Source organism: Coregonus lavaretus (genome assembly GCF_964263955.1).
Source record: "Coregonus lavaretus genome assembly, contig: HAP1_SCAFFOLD_442, whole genome shotgun sequence".
In the NCBI taxonomy this organism is placed as follows: domain Eukaryota; kingdom Metazoa; phylum Chordata; class Actinopteri; order Salmoniformes; family Salmonidae; genus Coregonus; species Coregonus lavaretus.
The window spans coordinates 191,648-212,040 of NW_028166911.1; the positions used below are offsets into that span (position 1 = coordinate 191,648).

Below are 20,393 nucleotides of genomic sequence, written 5' to 3' on the forward strand. Positions count from 1 at the left end.
TGGATTCGTCATTTTGTGTCAACAATACTCTTATGTCAAAGTGGAAGAAAAATTATTAATTATTTGTTAAGATTAATAAAAAATTAAATAACTAAAATATAGTCGTTGCATAAGTATTCAGCCGTTTTGTTTATGCAAGCCTAAATTAGTTCAGGAATAAAATTTGGCTTAACAAATCACAAAAAGTAACATGGACTCACTCTGAAATAAGACCAGGGAGCTTTTTGAAAGCCTCATAAAGAAGGGCAGTGATTGGTAGATAGGTAACAATAAATCAGACATTGAATAGCTCTTTTAGCATGGTCTAGTTCAGGGATGGGTAACTTTGATGGGAGTGGGTGCCACAAAAAATCTGAAATCAGTGGCAGTTTTACAGCTTATTTCCGGTAATTCTACACATTTTGCCATTGGGTGGAGAGCAATGTTTGCCGTTTTTTATATGATATCTGAGTGACAGTGACTAACACAATCAAATGGGGGGCCCCTATCGGTAATTTGACCATGATTACTACAAGTTCAGATAGCTGGCCAGTGTTCAATGGCTGGGATGGGAGAAAACTGATGATCGATCAACAACATTGGAGTGACTCCACAATAATGACCTAAATGAGAGTGAAAATAACAAAATACAATTATTACAAAACATGCATCTTGTATGCAACAAGGCACTACAGTAATACTGCAAAAAAACATGGCAAATGAATACACTTTTTGGCCTAAATGCAAAGCCTTATGTTTGGGGCAAATCCAACACGTCACTGAGTAACTGCTTCCTTATTTTCAAGCATAGTGGTGGCTTTATCATGGTATGGGTTTGCTTGACAGCAGCAAATACTGGGGAGTTTTTCATGATAAAAAGAAAGCGGGTTAGGGCTAAGCACAAGCAAAATCCTAAAGGAAAACCTGCTTCAGTCTGCTTTACACCAGACACTGGTAGATAATTCACCTTTCAGCAGGACAATAACCTACAACACAAGGCCAAATTTACACTGGAGTTGATTACCAAGAAGACAGGTAACGTTCCTAAGTGGCAAAGTTACAGTTGACTTAAATCTGCTTGAAATACTAATGGCAAGACTTGAACATTGCTGTCTAGCCATGATCCCCAACATCTTGACAGAGCTTGAAAAAGTATTATGAAAAGAATAATAGCCAAATATTGCACAATCCAGGGGTCTAAAGCTAAACACTAAAGTTGTTTCTAACATGTATAGACTCAGGGAGCTGAATACTTACGCAACAACTATATTTTATTTCTTTCATTTGTATGAATCTTGAAAAAAATAAAGAAATTAAATAAGCTTCCACTTCGACAGAGTATTTTGTGTAGATTGTTTACAAAAAATGACAATTAAGGGATAAACGCTGAAGTTCTGTACATTACCTTGGAAATAATGGACGACGCAGCGGAACGAGGTGGAGCCGAGTCCCTTTGCGGAGTTAATTTCTTCCAAGGTAACGTACAAAACGGAGGCGTTTATCCTGCTTATACCACAGTTGCCAAAAAAAAACAATATGAAAGCACATGTACCGGTAGAAAATAAATAAGTAAATATTTTCATTTTTATATGCAAATTCATACTCTCTCACCTTTTGGTTGCTAGAGACACTACTCAGTCCTTCGTTCTGTATGTTTTGTTGCCATGCTCAGTTTCAACGTTCTTATCCCTTGCTTGCTGCTAGCTAACCAACTAACTACGGCTACACAGTCACGACCTCTGCAGCCACAATAACAGCAAAATGTATTGCGTTGCGTTTGTTTAAGCTGTTTATCCCGCTTATACCACAGTTGCCAAAGAAAACAATACTAAGCACACATTTACCAGCAGAAAAAAAAATATGTATACATTTTCATTTATATAAGCAAATTCATACTTTCTCTTTTGGTTGCTAGAGACGCGACCCAGTCATTTGTTCGATTAGTTCCATATTTATGGACGCGCTCCACTCATTCGTTCTTTATGTTCCCTTGCTTGCTAGCCAGCCAGCTATCTACAGCTAACACAGTCGCAACCTCTGCAGTCAGAATAACAGCAAAGTAGCTGTTTTCTATTGACATTCACTTGGATACATCCATAACAATAAGCTGATAATGCCCGATTTTGCCTGGCATAGCTAGAAAAGTTTGCCTTATCAGGACACTCGTCAACACTGACTGTTAATTACGAGGAGATTGCATTGCATATCAAACACTAGGCTAGAAGCTAGCTAAATAGTTTGTTGCTAGCCAACCTGCCAATATGACAACCAAATTCAAAAATATCAGTTGCTGAAAACAGCTGGTCAAACTAGAAACATGTGGTAGGATTTGCCAGCTTAAGCGGAGGAGGGGACAGGAGAAATTCATGTTTATCACTCATCACGTTAGGTCATCAGATGCTCCCCCCAAAAAATATGTCTCTGCAAAAATAAATCAATGCTAGCTAGCTAGCAAAGTTTTTTCCTTGTTGGACCTGTAGCAAGTACGGTCTGCATGTGTAGGCACATATTGCATCATGCAATGTGCCGATATCTTTTCCAACTGTCCCATTATCTGGTTTTAATGTCCATTCTAGAATGCCCTTCTAGCCAATCAGAAACGAGTATTCAACAACGCTGTGGTATAAATCCATTTTCAACCCACTCTGTAACACAATCAAATGTGAAGAAGTCCAAGGGGTCTGAATGCTTGTGTGTGTGTTACACTCTCGGGGAGACATGCGCTTCACACACTCGTGTAACTCTGCCTTAGAGAGCTGTCATCTCATTAAGAGGATTGACATCATGTTGTACTCTCTATGAACCAGATCAGTGGTGTAGAGAGCCCAGATCATAGATCAGAGGGCAAAACCTCAGAGAGAGGCAGCCAGCACCACTGATCATTACCCAGACACACATACTACTGGTACACAGGCATTCACTCACACACACTCACCGAAGCACACAGAAACTCACACTCACTAGAATAGGCCTAGATCATGCACACATAGGCGTAACAAGCTAACACACAGATTAGGTCTACCATGGTCTAGCTAACTAGCCTCTCCACACTACACACACCTCTACTGTCTGTCTACTACTGCCCCTGCTCTCTGCACAATCTAGCCTCTCTCCGTCTCTAGTCATGGTTGTTGGTTGTTATTAGTGCAGCCTTGTTTTTCTCTGAGTGTACACAAAGCACTGGAGGGTCCCCCCCAGTATATCCCAGGATGCTTTGTGATCTGGTGGACAGATTCAAGACTCTGGTCGGCAGAGAGAGCGAGAGAACATGGGCAAGACGGAGAGGCCTCGACACACACACACACACACCACACTACTCCAAGTTCTTCACACACACACACACACACACACACCACACTACTCCAAGTCCTTCACACACACACACCACACTACTCCAAGTCCACACCACACTACTCCAAGTCCTTCACACACACACCACACTACTCCAAGTCCTTCACAAACACTACATTTTTTTTACATTTTTTACATTTTTAGTCATTTAGCAGACGCTCTTATCCAGAGCGACTTACAGTTAGTGAGTGCATACATTATATTTTTCATACTGGCCCCCCGTGGGAATCGAACCCACAACCCTGGCGTTGCAAACGCCATGCTCTACCAACTGAGCTACATCCCTGCCGGCCATTCCCTCCCCTACCCTGGACGACGCTGGGCCAATTGTGCGCCGCCCCATTGGTCTCCCGGCTACGACAGAGCCTGGATTCGAACCAGGATCTCTAGTGGCACAGCTAGCACTGCGATGCAGTGCCTTAGACCACTGCGCCACTCGGGAGACTTACACACTACTCCAAGTCCTTCACACACACACACACACACCACACTACTCCAAGTCCTTCACACACACACCACACTACTCCAAATCCTTCACACACACACTACTCCAAGTCCTTCACACACACCACACTACTCCAAGTCCTTCACACACACACACTACTCCAAGTCCTTCACACACACACACACTACTCCAAGTCCTTCACACACACACTACTACAAGTCCTTCACACACACTACTCCAAGTCCTTCACACACACTACACTACTCCAAGTATTTTACACACACACACACACACACACACACACACACACACACACACACACACACACACACACACACACACACACACACACACACACACACACACACACACACACACACACACACACACACACACACACACACACACACACACACACACACTACTCCAAGTCTTTCACACACACAGAAGAAGTGAGAGAGAAAGGGATGGGCAGGGTCTTAGTCTGTTTAATTGGACGGTGTTAAACGTAGCTTCAGTAGAGCATCAACAGAGGGGCCCCTGCTACCTCATGAAAGATGCATGGACAAGGTTCACAGGACAGGAGATTGGCATTTTGGGTTACAACCAGCTGCTGCTGGGTCTAGTGTGTGTGCACAGTGTCTTATCTACTTGACCAGTGATGCCCTCGCCTATAAAGCACAGAGGTGATAGATACACAAGCCCAGAGGCGATAGAGAAACACACACTCACACAGAGTACATTTATGGAGCAAGGTGTAGGCCTGCACACGGATCTGAAAGGACAGCACAATACAGCTAGAAGCAGTAGAATGTCAGGCTACAGGACAGTACATATCTAGAACAGGATAAAGACAAGCCTGGAGGACAGGCTGGGTGAGGATGGTTAGAGGGACCTAGGGGAGGGGATCCTTGGTCTGTGTGAGGATGGGAGGCCTTAGTAGTCCCTTTGTTTGGGCTGGATAGAGCAGCCAGCAAGCCGCAGCCATGCTGACAGAAAGCTATGCCCCAGGGTCTGTGAGGTCTGGTGAGAGGGAGGGAGGGGAGGGAGAGATGAAGGGAGGGGAGGCTTGGGTAGCGGCCAGAAGCTAAGCCTGTCAGTTCACAACAACCCACACAGATAATCTGCCTGGACTCTGTTTGGGCGGGGTGGTGTGGAAGAGGAGTGAGTGAAATGTGGTGGTGACCCATCAGAGATGGATCTGAGAGGGAGAGAGGGAACAAATGAGAGAAGAAAGTATGGCAGACGAAAGGAAATGGATGTGTCATCTTGACATGTCCCTCATCCCAGTTCTCCACAGCCCACAACTGCTTTCTCTCTCCCTCTCTTACTTTATTTTTCATCAGAGTAAGACAAGTAAGGTTGGGGTGGGTGAGGGGAGGAAACTGTTCCTCTGATCATGCAAGATTTATAGAATCAAAAAAACAGTTAGTCGGGCTCTGTCGCCTTTCGCTCGTTTTCGAAACCCTTTCTCCTAAAATCAAAGGAACCACTGACTTCTTGAAAGCAGCCGAGACTGAAACACTGTCATTACCCCCCCCTTTCTTGTCTTTCATCATGCTGTCTGTAATTTCCACTAATCTCAGGGTATTGGCTGTGGGTTAACATTTTAGGAAAATTCCTAAAGTGGAAATGTTTCAGTGTTGCACTGTCTCTAGGCCCATCTGCTGATAGCTGGGTTGTGTTCATTAGGCACCAAACGGAAGAAAACCGACCGAAACAGGGATTACCCGTTTTCAGAGGTTGCCTGATTCTTTACGGTTCCTCACCTCACCCCGATACATATCGTATCGGCACCTAAGTATTGTGATAATATCGTATCGAGAGGTCCCTGGCAATTCCCAGCCCTAACCACGACCTTCATGAATATTCAGTCCCATGTCAGCCCCCTCCTTCCCTTCATTAGCCATTCATAAACTATCAATTATAGATAGGTGGGTGAGGAACAGCAAAGAGCCAGACAGCCAACCTCTGAAAGCAGGGGCAGGCTTCCACGCTATGCTAGTTGACAGAGTTGTCCTCCTTCACGCTATTCATTTACTTTACCAGTAACTGTTTAAGTGGTGGAATTACTTCGACTGACGCAGTTAGCTGCTGCAATGTTCTGGAACACAAACTTCAATTTAGAGAGAAAACATTACTTAACAGTCTGATGCACACACGCAAACACACACTGGGCTGTGGCACATATACGCACACAGACACACACTGTGGCACACACAGATGCGCATACACACTAAAAACAAAACACACACCGTCACAGAGTGAGTTAAAAGAAAGGAATAAGGAAAGGAGTAAGGAACTACAGAAGACAGAAGTAGAAAGAAACTGGATAACACCTAGTTCCTTCTTTAGCCAACTCTAAAAGTGGAAGTGCTCTGAACAATTTAGTAATACAAGGAAATACAGTAGTTAGTACGGCACAAAGCCATCCAACCACAGTATAATTCTCCTAGAAGGCATAATGGCATGGGCCAATCCAAAACGGTCCGCTAACTGACAGCCTTTAGAATCAAACATCTCTGTTAAAAAAGGAAAGAAGGAGGGAGAGAGAGAGAGACAGGGAGAGGATGGAGAGAGAGAGAGAGAGAGAGAGAGGATGTAGAGAGAGAGATGAGGGAGAGAGATGGAGAGAGAAAGAGAGAGATGATGAGAGAGAGAGCAGAATGGAGCGAGAGGGGGATGGAGCGAGAGAGGGATTGAGAGGGATGGAGAGAGAAATAGGCCTAAAGAGGGAGATGGAGAGAATAAAAAGAATAGGCTAGTGAGAGAAAGGGATGAGAGAGGGAAGAGAGAGAAAGAGGAGTGTGAGAGGAGACGCAGAAGAATCAGAGAGAGACAGAGGATGGCTAGAAACAGAGGAGCAGACAGAGGATGGCTAGAAACAGAGGAGCAGACAGAGGATGGCTAGAAACAGAGGAGCAGACAGAGGATGGCTAGAAACAGAGGAGCAGACAGAGGATGGCTAGAAACAGAGGAGCAGACAGAGGATGGCTAGAAACAGAGGAGCAGACAGAGGATGGCTAGAAACAGAGGAGCAGACAGAGGATGGATAGAAACAGAGGAGCAGACAGAGGATGGATAGAAACAGAGGAGCAGACAGAGGATGGATAGAAACAGAGGAGCAGACAGAGGATGGATAGAAACAGAGGAGCAGACAGAAGAGAACCACGTAGACTTATACAAAATAAAATATGTATTGTCACATACACCTGATAGGTACAGTGAAATGTGTTGTTTTACGGCCATAAAAAAATGTGGAGAAAATGTGGGTTAAGTGCCTTTCTCAAGGGCAAATCAATTTTTCCCCTTGTCGGCTCGGGTATTCGAACCAGCGATCTTTCGGTTACTGGCCCAACGCCTTAACCGCTAGGCCAGAGCCTGTCGTTTAGCGCTCATTAGCAAAGCCAAGGACAAAAGTGTTCAGTGTATTTGTTTTTTCCTCGCTCTTCTTCCCCTATTGGCCTATATTTTATGCATAGCTTAACTGGCTTTAATTGTTCTGTCCACGGGGCATTTACTGTGCCTGATTCTTTATGTGTCACCATATTAATGACACTGGGATCTAATAGACTGGGACTGGGAACAGTGGTACAGTGTCTATGTTTACCAAGAGGATACTAGAGGTCAAAGTATCCATAGCCGTTCCTGTTCATCCGACTCTGGTGAAGTAGATAAATAGCTTAATTGCCTAAATCTCAAACTATCCTTTTAATATGAGGGAATTAGTCATTTGAGAAAATTACAGGGTTTTTTTCTGTATAGAAAAGTGGTGATTTGGGGGATGGAAAAAAAACAGAACGCATGCAAAAAAGAAAATGAACTACATTGAACAAAAATATAAAAGCAACAATTTCAAAGATTTTACTGAGTTACAGTTCACATAAGGAAATCACTTAATTGAAATACATTCATTAGGCAATAATCTATGGATTTCACATAACTGGGAATCCAGATATGCATCTGTTGGTCACAGACACCTTAAAAAATAGGTAGGGGCGTGGATCAGAAAACATGTCAGTATCTGGTGTGACCACCATTTGCCTCATGAAGAGCGACATCTCCTTCACATAGAGTTGATCAGGTTGTTGATTGTGGCCTGTGGAATGTTGTCCCACACCTCTTCAATGGCTGTGCAAAGTTGCTGGATATTGGCAGGAACTGGAACACGCCGTCGTACCTTTCGATCCAGAGCATCCCAAACATGCTCAATGTCTGGTGAGTATGAAGGCCATGGAAGAACTGGGCCATTTTCAGCTTCCAGTAATTCTGTACAGATCCTTGCAACATGGGGCTGTGCATTATCATGCTGAAACATGAGGTGATGGCGGCAGATGAATGGCACGACAATGGGCCTCAGAATCTTGTCACGGTATCTCTGTGCATTCAAATTGCCATCGACAAAATGCAATTGTGTTCGTTGTCCATAGCTTATGTCTGCCCATACCATAACCCCATCGCCACCATGGGGCACTATGGTCACAACGTTGACATCAGCAAATCGCTCGCCCACACGACACCCACTACAGTTGAAACCAGGATTAATCCGTGAAGTGCACACTTCTCCAGTATGCCAGTGGCCATCGAAGGTGAACATTTGCCCACTGAAGTCGGTTACGACGCCGAACTGCTGTCAGGTCAAGCCCCTGATGAGGACGACGAGCACGCAGATGAGCTTCCCTGAGACGGTTTCTGACAGTTTGTGCAGAACTTCTTCAGTTGTGCAAACCCAGTTTCATCAGCTGTCCGGGTGGCTGGTCTCAGATGATCCCGCAGGTGAAGAATCCAGATGTGGAGGTCCTGGGTTGGCGTGGTTACACGTGGTCTGTGGTGAGGCTGGCTGGATGTACTGCCAAATTCTCTAAAACATTGGATGTGGCTTATAGTAGAGAAATAAACATTCAGTTCTCTGGCAACAGCTCTGGGGGACATTCCTGCAGTCAGCATGCCAATTGCACATTACCTCAAAACTTGAGACATCTGTGGCATTGTGTTGTTTGACAAAACTGCACATTTTAGAGTGGCCTTTTATTGTCCCCAGCACAAGTGGCACCTGTGTAATGATAATGCTGTTTAATCAGCTTCTTGATTACCTCACCTGTCAGGTGGATGGATTATCTTAGCAAAGGAGAAATGCTCACCAACAGGGATGTAAACACATTTGTGCACAACATTTGAGAGCATTGTGTGGGTATGGAACATTTCTGGGATCTTTTATTTCAGCTAATGAAACATGGGACCAACACTTTACATGTTGCATTTTTATTACTGTTCAGTGTATATATATATTTTGTAATAATACCATCTTTGAGAATTAACAATCCAATAAAAGCTAGTAAGTCAGGAAGAATCCGGGCATTCAGGGCACATGCCCATTGATTTAGTTATAATATCATGTTTGAGCAGAGGAACACTGCATTAGCCATGGCAAAATGCATAGAACTGCAGGAAATTAGCTTCAAAACTGCAACATTTTCTCTATGCCACCAAGATACTTTTACAGCTTCCTACAGTTTACACTTCCTCTTCTAATGAACTGTGGGGGAGAAAATAATGCAACTATCTACTAAATCTATTCATTTAAAAATGATTACATTCACCTGATGATAAGATGTGATTTTATTTTTACGACACCATTCATAAAAATCTAACTATAGGCTATACCGGTGGTGTTTCCTTCGCCACCTGGGAGAATCATTGATGTCGTCCCAAATGACACCATATACACTACATAGTGTGCTACATTTTGACCAGAGCCCTATTGGCCCTGGACAAACAGTGCACAACATAGGGAACAGGGTGCCATTTGGGACACAGCCATTGAGCCTGTATGCAGAGCAGGTGACAGAGGTTCTGTGAACGCTGCCGTCATGTATCGACTGGGAATTGATTTTCGCTGGTGGTAGCTGGAGGCTGACAGCTCTCACAGGGAGGATGTTGAGGAAGGAGGGAGAGAGAGAGCGAGAGGAGAGAGATGTCAAGTGAATAGAAAGCCACTACCACTCAAGAGCGCATGTATGTTCCCTTTCCTGCTCTAAATGACAACGTCCCCCAATGTCCCTGTGCCGCTAGGTATCTCTGCAAGTAGCAAACACAGCCACTGTGTTTCGCATCAACGTGGCCAAGGACAACCATACGGAGAAAAACAAGGTTCTGGTGCAGAGACAGTGGATTCCTTTCCTCACCGATTGTTCTCCTTTCATCTGCCTGTGCTAGCATTGACACACAAAACAAACAGACACACAAACTTCATAATGAAAAATTATGTGACAGGTAAAATGAAGACGGCCATCTTTATCTCCTGAAGTATTGACTGCATGTACGTAGCTACTTAAAAAGTATTAAATAAAAAATTTGAAGAAATAGTTTCAACGGTATTGACAGTATTGAAAAACCATCCCGAGCTATTTCCAAATACCCCGGTATACAGTATACTGCCCAAGCCTAACCCGAGCAGCTGGAGAGGATCGTTTCTCCTGCCTTCACAGCCTCCATCTCCCAGTCATTCTGCATCAATAATCCCAGCCAGTGTGTGTGTGTGTGTGTTAAGCACCCAGTCGGGCTCAGCAGGCGAGCCAGACGTACCTCGATACAGGTGTTAGACAGCTGCTTAACAGAAGAAAGGGCTTGTCCCAGTCCTAATCCCAGACAGACACACTCACACGCCCCCCGAGCTACAACTAGGGCACGAGACAGATAGGGGAGATAAGTAGTAGCCTTCAACTGTCGTTAGGGCTTTCGTTTGACAAAGTGGAGATTATTTAACTGTAGCTGTACGCTATGGCGGGTTGATCAAATAAAACAAATCTGTCACTATATAATATACTGGTATCTGAATAAATCAGATACTGTTTTTTTAACCATTATTTTACCAGGTAAATTCATTGAGAACACATTCTCATTTACAGCAACGACCTGGGGAATAGTTACAGGGAAGAGGAGGGGGGATGAATGAGCCAATTGGAAGATGGGGATGATTAGGTGGCCATGATGGTATGAGGGCCAGATTGGGAATTTAGCCAGGACACCAGGGTTAACACCCCTACTCTTACGATAAGTGCCATGGGATCTTTAGTGACCACAGAGAGTCAGGACACCCGTTTAACGTCCCATCCGAAAGACAGCAACCTACACAGGGTAATGTCCCCAATCACTGCCCTGGGACCAGAGGAAAGAGTGCCTCCTATTGGCCCTCCAACACCACTTCCAGCAGCATCTGGTCTCCCATCCAGGGACCGACCAGGACCAACCCTGCTTAGCTTCAGAGGCAAGACAGCAGTGGGATGCAGGGTGGTATGATGATGGCCACTAAAACAGATGGGGTTGGCTTAGATTGTTGACAACATGTAGGCCTAAAGTATATGTTTATCAAAAACATAAAAACATTTGCACAATTGTTGGTTACCTAGCTAGCGAATGTTTTGCCATATTAGCATAGACGTGACATCAGTCAAAACAAGACATGGTATCAAGAACAAGATAAAACGAGCCACCTATGAATCCCCAAAATGCAGCTTCTTGTCATTGTTGCCATCTGACCGTTCTGAATCATAACATCACACGGCCTTCAGACCCATTGCCGCACGTGCATCATTTTTGTGACGTTGTCAGCCAACCAGTCTAATATTTAGGCCTATAAAATGAATGTTCACTGCACAGCTTTTGTCAAGGGAAGTAGCCTATGCTTCATGGATCCTACTGGAGCAGCAAAACGACTGAAATAGGTTACACAATTCATATGCATGACCATGACTGTGTGCAGTGAAGACGGCTTAGAATCCACCACCCCTCAGGCTGTAGCCTCGGCACACTGTTAGAAACTAGGTGAGCAGAGAGGCTGAGGGCACTGACTGACAGGACAGGACAAACCATCTACCGATAACCATATTACTGGTAAAGCCATGAAAACCATTAGTGGAAAACATTGATGAAATGTTATAGGAATGCATAGCCTTATATCGTTACGGCTGCTGGAGCCATACAGTAGTGGTAACCCATTAACAGCAGTGTTGGAGAAGGAAAAATAGCGTTTCTCGATCACACAACGAGCAGCATTACTTCACCTTAATGCTCTTGGATGGAGAGCTTTCATTGAGAAACTGATGACAGCCATCAACTAGGCCTGGTAACTAGGCCTACACCCATTCCCTCCTACTCTAGCTTTTCCAAACAGACAGCCATCTTGGATGAGAGAGAGCCCATAGAACTGGGGAGGTAGAAAAGAAATGTCAAATAAATTAGGAAGACAGATGACCTGAGATGTGACTCTGGGGGTGCTTAAGAAATATAATATGGTGGGAACTAAGGCAGGTGGTACTTACAGTGGGGGGAAAAAGTATTTAGTCAGCCACCAATTGTGCAAGTTCTCCCACTTAAAAAGATGAGAGAAGCCTGTAATTTTCATCATAGGTACACATCAACTATGACAGACAAATTGAGAGAGAAAAAATCCAGAAAATTACATTGTAGGATTTGTAATGAATTTATTTGCAAATTATGGTGGAAAATAAGTATTTGGTCACCTACAAACAAGCAAGATTTCTGGCTCTCACAGACCTGTAACTTCTTCTTTAAGAGGCTCCTCTGTCCTCCACACGTTACCTGTATTAATGGCACCTGTTTGAACTTGTTATCAGTATAAAAAGACACCTGTCCACAACCTCAAACAGTCACACTCCAAACTCCACTATGGCCAAGACCAAAAAGCTGTCAAAGGACACCAGAAACAAAATTGTAGACCTGCACCAGGCTGGGAAGACTGAATCTGCAATAGGTAAGCAGCTTGGTTTGAAGAAATCAACTGTGGGAGCAATTATTAGGAAATGGAAGACATACAAGACCACTGATAATCTCCCTCGATCTGGGGCTCCACGCAAGATCTCACCCCGTGGGGTCAAAATGATCACAAGAACGGTGAGCAAAAATCCCAGAACCACACGGGGGGACCTAGTGAATGACCTGCAGAGAGCTGGGACCAAAGTAACAAAGCCTACCATCAGTAACACACTACGCCGCCAGGGACTCAAATCCTGCAGTGCAAGACGTGTCCCCCTGCTTAAGCCAGTACATGTCCAGGCCCGTCTGAAGTTTGCTATAGTGCATTTGGATTATCCAGAAGAGGATTGGGAGAATGTCATATGGTCAGATGAAACCAAAATAGAACTTTTTTGGTAAAAACTCAACTCGTCGTGTTTGGAGGACAAAGAATGCCGAGTTGCATCCAAAGAACACCATACCTACTGTGAAGCATGGGGGTGGAAACATCATGCTTTGGGGCTGTTTTCTGCAAAGGGACCAGGACTACTGATCCGTGTAAAGGAAAGAATGAATGGGGCCATGTATCGTGAGATTTTGAGTGAAAACCTCCTTCCATCAGCAAGGGCATTGAAGATGAAACGTGGCTGGGTCTTTCAGCATGACAATGATCCCAAACACATCGCCCGGGCAACGAAGGAGTGGCTTCGTAAGAAGCATTTCAAGGTCCTGGAGTGGCCTAGTCAGTCTCCAGATCTCAACCCCATAGAAAATCTTTGGAGGGAGTTGAAAGTCCGTGTTGCCCAGCGACAGCCCCAAAACATCACTGCTCTAGAGGAGATCTGCATGGAGGAATGGGCCAAAATACCAGCAACAGTGTGTGAAAACCTCGTGAAGACTTACAGAAAACGTTTGACCTGTGTCATTGCCAACAAATGGTATATAACAAAGTATTGAGAAACTTTTGTTATTGACCAAATACTTATTTTCCACCATAATTTGCAAATAAATTCATAAAAAAATCCTACAATGTGATTTTCTGGATCTTTTTTCTCTCATTTTGTTTGTCATAGTTGACGTGTATCTATGATGAAAATTACAGGCCTCTCATCTTTTGAAGTGGGAGAACTTGCACAATTGGTGGCTGACTAAATAAATGTTTTCCCCACTGTATAAGAGTATTCTCTCACTGGAGGTTAATATACGTTAGTGTAGCTTTATTTTTCAGTTGCACAGACTGAGGGTCGTCTCCTGACTGATACTGTAGTGTAGCCTACTGCATCTTCAACTTCTACACGGAGATCGGAGAGCAATGGATGTTTGTGTAGGTACTGAGATGGTTAAGAATTGTGTGATTCCTCATCTGCTGATGTGATGGTTTCAAGGCAGAGGTATCTATTCACAATTCCAAGGCCAGGGACATAATGTCAGAGACCTTTTCAAGGCAGAGGTATCTATTCACAATTCCAAGGCCAGGGACATAATGTCAGATAACTTTTCTGTGTTATATCAGCCACCCTATTATTCATTAGATTGACTGGCAGTGGAATGTTGCCTACACATTAAAGACACACACAGTATGAGTGACGTTATCAGTCTCTCTGTCCTACAAACTGGTCAGGAAATATCCTCCCTGTACACTGGAGGCAACATTACTTTGGCGACAGACCTGGACGCAGACCAAAGAGATGGAGCTGGGCTGGGAGTGAGAGAAAGAGAGTTGAGGGATCCAAAACAATAAGTACAAAGAAGATGGAACATAACTGGGCAACTGTCCAGGCAAAAAAAGCTCGAAAATATGACGTAGGCCTAGCCATATGGTAAAAGGAAGTTCCTGTGAATTACTTCATAAAATATAACTTTGGTTTGAAGATATTCAGCCTTTGTAGAAAGAGGTAAGAAGTGGGAAACAGCACAGCTTTCAAAAATGTACTCGACAGACCTGGGTTCAAATACTATTTGATTGAAATCATTTCAAAAGATATGCTTGATTGAGCTTGCCTGGCTTATTGGACCAATATAATAGTCCCAACAAGTTAAACCCCACCTATCTGGCACTCTAGGCAGGCTAGCGCAAACACTCAAAGTATTTGAAAGATTTCAAATAGTATTTGAACCCAGGTCTGCAGAGAGAGGAGAATTCATTCCGATAATGAACGTGAATTCCTGTAACTGGCTGCGAACAAAAACACAATAACTGAGTTGACCAGATTGATGCTCTGGGCAAACTCAGTAGCGACTGGGAGTGAGTGCCAAAAGCTAATAGCATCTTTCATACCCACAGAGAAGCCAGCAGACCCTGACTGGGGCTCAATGTTAAGGATATGAGACAACATGAAAATGTCCACACCTACCTATCAGGGTTGAGGGGAGGCTCATAATAATGGCTGGAATGGAGCCAATGGAATGGCATCAAAGACATGGAAACCATGTTTGAAGTATTTGATACCATTCCACCTATTCTGCTCCAGCCATTACCACGAGCCCGTCCTCCCCAATTCAGGTGTCACCAACCTCCTGTGGTGTTCAGTAGGCGCAAAACAGAGTGAAGCAGGGAAGTACTATCAGAACTTGTCCAAAAAGAAGAGCATTTTTTCAGGGTGTGCCCTGGTGAACAGGACCCTGGTAAAGAGATGAGCCCACTGTTAAACATCCAGTCTCCAATCAAACACATCTAACGAAGCCGATTACCTGCCTTGAATAGAGAGAGCTTCGACTTAGCATAGCCCTTGGGGTTGGAACACACACAGTGATTCAGATATGTTGCATTTGGGACCGAGTGGGGCCCTACGCACCCAGGCGCTGCAATCCCATTTAAACATGCTGCTCCTGTGGCTTTAGGGAGCTAGCTGCAGAGTTGGTGGTTACTGGTGGTTTCCTCTGGGAGTGTCGATCCTAGCTGTGAGCAGTGTGCACACAGTGAGGCTTCCGAGGATGCGCTCTGTTAATTAATTTCAAAAGAAAGGGCTCTGAGACAGAGGGGCAAAAAGCAAAGTTAATCATTATGTACTACTGTATAGGAGAGGGGAGGGAGAGCCTGGACAGGAGAGGGAGGGGGAGAGCCTGGACAGGAGAGGGAGGGGGAGAGCCTGGACAGAAGAGGGAGGGGGAGAGCCTGGACAGAAGAGGGAGGGAGGGGGAGAGCCTGGACAGATGAGGGAGGGAGGGGGAGAGCCTGGACAGAAGAGGGAGGGAGGGGGAGAGCCTGGACAGAAGAGGGAGGGAGGGGGGAGAGCCTGGACAGATGAGGGAGGGAGGGGGAGAGCCTGGACAGATGAGGGAGGGAGGGGGAGAGCCTGGACAGAAGAGGGAGGGAGGGGGAGAGCCTGGACAGAAGAGGGAGGGAGGGGGAGAGCCTGGACAGAAGAGGGAGGGAGGGGGAGAGCCTGGACAGAAGAGGGAGGGAGGGGGAGAGCCTGGACAGAAGAGGGAGGGAGGGGGAGAGCCTGGACAGAAGAGGGAGGGAGGGGGGAGAGCCTGGACAGGAGAGGGAGGGGGAGAGCCTGGACAGGAGAGGGAGGGAGGGGGGAGAGCCTGGACAGAAGAGGGAGGGGGAGAGCCTGGACAGGAGAGGGAGGGAGGGAGGGAGGGAGAGAGAGCCTGGACAGGAGTGGTAGGGAGGGCCTGGACAGGAGTGGTAGGGAGGGCCTGGACAGGAGTGGTAGGGAGGGCCTGGACAGGAGTGGTAGGGAGGGCCTGGACAGGAGTGGTAGGGAGGGCCTGGACGGGAGTGATAGGGAGGAGGGCCTGGACAGGAGAGGTAGGGAAAGCTTGAACAGAGAGTGTGTTAACAACCAGCAAGGTCTAGTGAACTGCTGTAGCGCTGTACAAACAAAGGGTCATCGACCATCCAGCGACAGCTGTTTGTTCTAGAGACAGCCCCGTGTCTGTCTGTCATCGTACAGTACTCACTGTCTCTCACCAAATACAGTAGTTGAGCTAAAGCTTTAGCAGTTAGAAACACATCAAGTGTCGCCTGACTATGCACTAGGCTATCTATGCAACCGTCCAGATAGCTGACAGCCTTTCCGTCAGAGGAGGCTGGTGGGAGGAGCTATAGGAGGATGGGCACATTGTAATGGCTGGAATGGATTCAATGGAACGGAGTCAAACACGTTACCATGTGTTTGGTACCATTCCATTGATTCCCTTCCAGCCATTACAATGAGCCCGTCCTATAGCTCCTCCCACCAGCCTCCACTGCTATCCATCTACAGTAGGGTTTTCTGAACTCGGTCCTGGGCTATGAATGGCCATAGCACTAGTATGATGGACATGTGTGGGAGACTAAAAAGGGGAGAAAGCATGTCAGTGATTGGTTTACCGTACCCACATGATATGCCTCTGCTAATGTTAGTGCAAGGAGGAAGGAGGAGTTTGTCAACTCACCAATGCTGTCCATCTGACATCATTCTGAAGCACCTAGTTCATCAACAATGAAATAAAACATGTATGACACATGTAAGGTGTGCTGTGATTGCCAGTGAAAAACAAAAAAACATAGAACAGTGATTTGTGTAGTCAAAAGCAATCAATCCAAACCATTCATTCAGTAGAGGACACTAGCTGAGGCCACTATAACAACATGAACGCTTTGAGGGACAAACAGGTCAGAAAAGCAAAAACAAAGGTTGATAATTTAGGCTAGCTAGCCTAATATTTGCTCAAATTGGCAAAGATCCTTGCTATCAGTAGCCTATAGGTCGGGATATTTTGAGACAGTGACTGAATTGAAATGCCAATAACCTAATTTATGGTTACTTGGCAAGTCATGGGGGGGGATATGATCGCAGATGGTCGAACAGGTAGTTTAGTGTGCGAGTCTTGCGCCTTCCTGGTCTGAATGAGGGATTGGAGCATGCTTCACTGAACAATACAGGAGTGGGGTGTTTCTAGTGACAATGGGTGGATCTGGTCAAAGCAGCCAACCATTCCCATAAATAAATTATGTAACGTAATCTCTAGTAAGGACACATCAGTCATGTTGGCATGCAAAAAATATATTGTTGTATCATTTTAAGAAAGGGGATCAATAGCTAGCTATAGTCAAAGTTCAGTTGATGATACCCTAAAATAAATGTGATTCGCTGGTTAGGTAGATTTTCTCGGTAACGTTAGCTAGCCAACCAGCAAAACCAGGCTAGATGTCAGCTAGCGCTCTAACTAGCTACATAGCTAAATTACCACAACCTTCACTAGCTATATACAAGTTATCTAAACACTATTCGTTTTGCTCAGGAGGAGAGCAAGGTTCTCGCGTCATCATTGTTGGTGGTGTTTATTTTCCTGCAGTAGCACACAGTATCTAGCTAGCTAATTAAATGGTGATGATCAAGTCAAGACTTTTGTTTGCTAGCTAGGATAATGGTAACTCTGCTGTGTCAATTACCCAGCTAGACACATTATCTAATGACTGGGCATCAACATCGAACTAGTTAGTATCGTTTGATTGATACAATGTAGCTCCGATGAGATTGATGTGCCTTGAATGGTCCCAGGTAGCATGATGATGGGGTAACTTTATGCCCTGCGTTTCCACACACACTCATAACGAACAAGCTGTGGTGTGCTAGCTAGCGCAATGTGTCTGCATTGAACCACCAGACTCAAACAGTGTAACGTTACGTGGGTGTACATTTGTGTGCTTGAAACTGTGTGGGGGCGTTATATGCATAACGTTAGCCCCTGTGTCTGTGCGTAGTTATATTCCGTTTTTGCTTCAGTTTCTGGCATTCCTGTCTTTTTACCTTTCGTCTCCTGGTTTCAGCATTCCCGCTCCAAACAAAGCATTGATATATGACTCGTAGGTTTTGCCTCCAATTGTCCACCTTATAAGCGTTCACATGTGAGCACCCTGCCGGACTCATGACTGAAACAACATTCAGTTTTGTATTTTAAATGATGAAACGTGTCCTACAATAGAGAATAAGCTAACTAGCTAGCGCGTGCTTGCTGTCCAGAACATAAGCTAGCTGTGGTTTCCGTTTGGAAATGGGACAGCCGCGACAATATCCAAAATCAGATTCGGACATCTGACAAATACGTCCTTTGTTGACTTGCTTGTACAGTTATCCGTCTTCGTGAATCTGTTCCCGTCTCAGACTGACAGTTGCCTTTATCCTCATGTCAAACACTTCCACTCACGATTTATTTTTCTAATGGTATGTTGTGCGTCGAGCCCGCCCAAAGCAAAACATGATTAGCGGATACAAAGAAAGGTGACTTCATATGTTGGCTGAAGAGTGCTCTGGTGCGTTGTTTCCCGTTGAAGTCACGCCCCTTTGCAGTAAGGATAGGGTTCTGATCGGTGCAAAAATATGTCCTTTCGTAAAGTAGGCGGACTCACTGGTCTAAAATAACCAATAGGCTGAGATAAAATCAAACCTGGGTGGCTTACTGGTTGTGTCAAATTGTCAAAAAATAGTTTTATTTAATTGACAATACCAAGTACCGCCCTTTCAACTGGACCACAGCGATCCCCGGTCTGCCTCTGCGCTAGTTTGATGCTCTCATACGATGAAAAAGAATCATAGAAATTCCATTTTATTATGTACTGAACCACATGGTCAGAAAATAATGCATCTATTCTGCACCAGTTGTATTACTTTGTGTGCAAATCTATTCCAGGATCTGTGAACAGAGGCTACCACTACTGCATTATCGATAAAAGGCTGACATCTACTGGTTATAAATTATATTGCACATTGAAATCTGTGTCACTTGCTGGTTGTGTCAATCAGAGTTATTAACAAGTACCTCCCTCCCCTGTCTGCCTGTGCTCTAGTAGTGCGATGCCCTCCCCTCATTCAATGAAAATTAATCAAATAAATTCAATTTGCTGATACACTAAAGAAAGCCTACACTGTTAAAATACAACAACTCAAAACACCAACATTGTGTAATTAAACCATGAAAGGTAGTGCACCTAAGTGTTAAGAACGTACTTTATGCTCACTCCACAGTTAGCGTGAAATGTCGCTGATGGAGCCATCAAATACGGGCTTTTGGGGTGGCTCAACCCCTTGGAACGTTGTCAAGCACGGCGTTGTCAAGGACTGCGATCATGTGTGTGTCATTTGAGAAAGTCGATGAAGGTAAACTCTTAGCAGCACATTGACTTGTTACATAAACTGAGATCTGGTGTTTGAACGAAAGAAAACCCGATGTAGGCCGTCATTGTAAATAAGAATTTGTTCTTAACTGACTTGCCTAGTTAACTAAAGGTAAAATAAAAATGTAAGTGTTATGATACACGTAATGTTTTTAAAAACATAATGGAAGTAACCTGAAACACCCAAAGTGGTTCTTCAGTCTGAATATTGGTGTTTTTAAGAGAGGGATGTCAAAATACTTTTTTGGGAATACAAATGGTTTATAGCCTAAATAATGATTGATGATAATTTGCAATTAACATTTTACAATTTATTGTAGGGTATTAATGCTTTTTAATTTACAGTGACTCGTTTTAGAAATGTACTGAGATTAAGAAAAATAGCTGTCATATTTTCCCACAATTTGCTGAAATACAGTGGGGGAAAAAAGTATTTAGTCAGCCACCAATTGTGCAAGTTCTCCCACTTAAAAAGATGAGAGATGCCTGTAATTTTCATCATAGGTACACGTCAACTATGACAGACAAAATGAGAAAAAAAATCCAGAAAATCACATTGTAGGATTTTTTATGAATTTATTAGCAAATTATGGTGGAAAATAAGTATTTGGTCAATAACAAAAGTTTCTCAATACTTTGTTATATACCCTTTGTTGGCAATGACACAGGTCAAACGTTTTCTGTAAGTCTTCACAGGGTTTTCACACACTGTTGCTGGTATTTTGGCCCATTCCTCCATGCAGATCTCCTCTA

General features: G+C 44.4%; 1 protein-coding gene across 1 annotated transcript in view; it reads right to left on the reverse strand.

Moving 5' to 3' along the window:
* The window catches only part of LOC311114097 (ubiquitin carboxyl-terminal hydrolase 22-like), a 58,858-nt gene extending 40,075 nt beyond the window's left edge, over positions 1 to 18,783 (reverse strand). Inside the window, exon 1 of the mRNA XM_084189378.1 lies at positions 18,277 to 18,783. Within this exon, the coding sequence (XP_084045504.1) occupies positions 18,277 to 18,396 (120 nt within the window). The 5' untranslated portion in view covers positions 18,397 to 18,783. The remainder of the gene's footprint in view (positions 1 to 18,276) is intronic.
* Between the last annotated feature and the right edge of the window lie 1,610 nt (positions 18,784 to 20,393).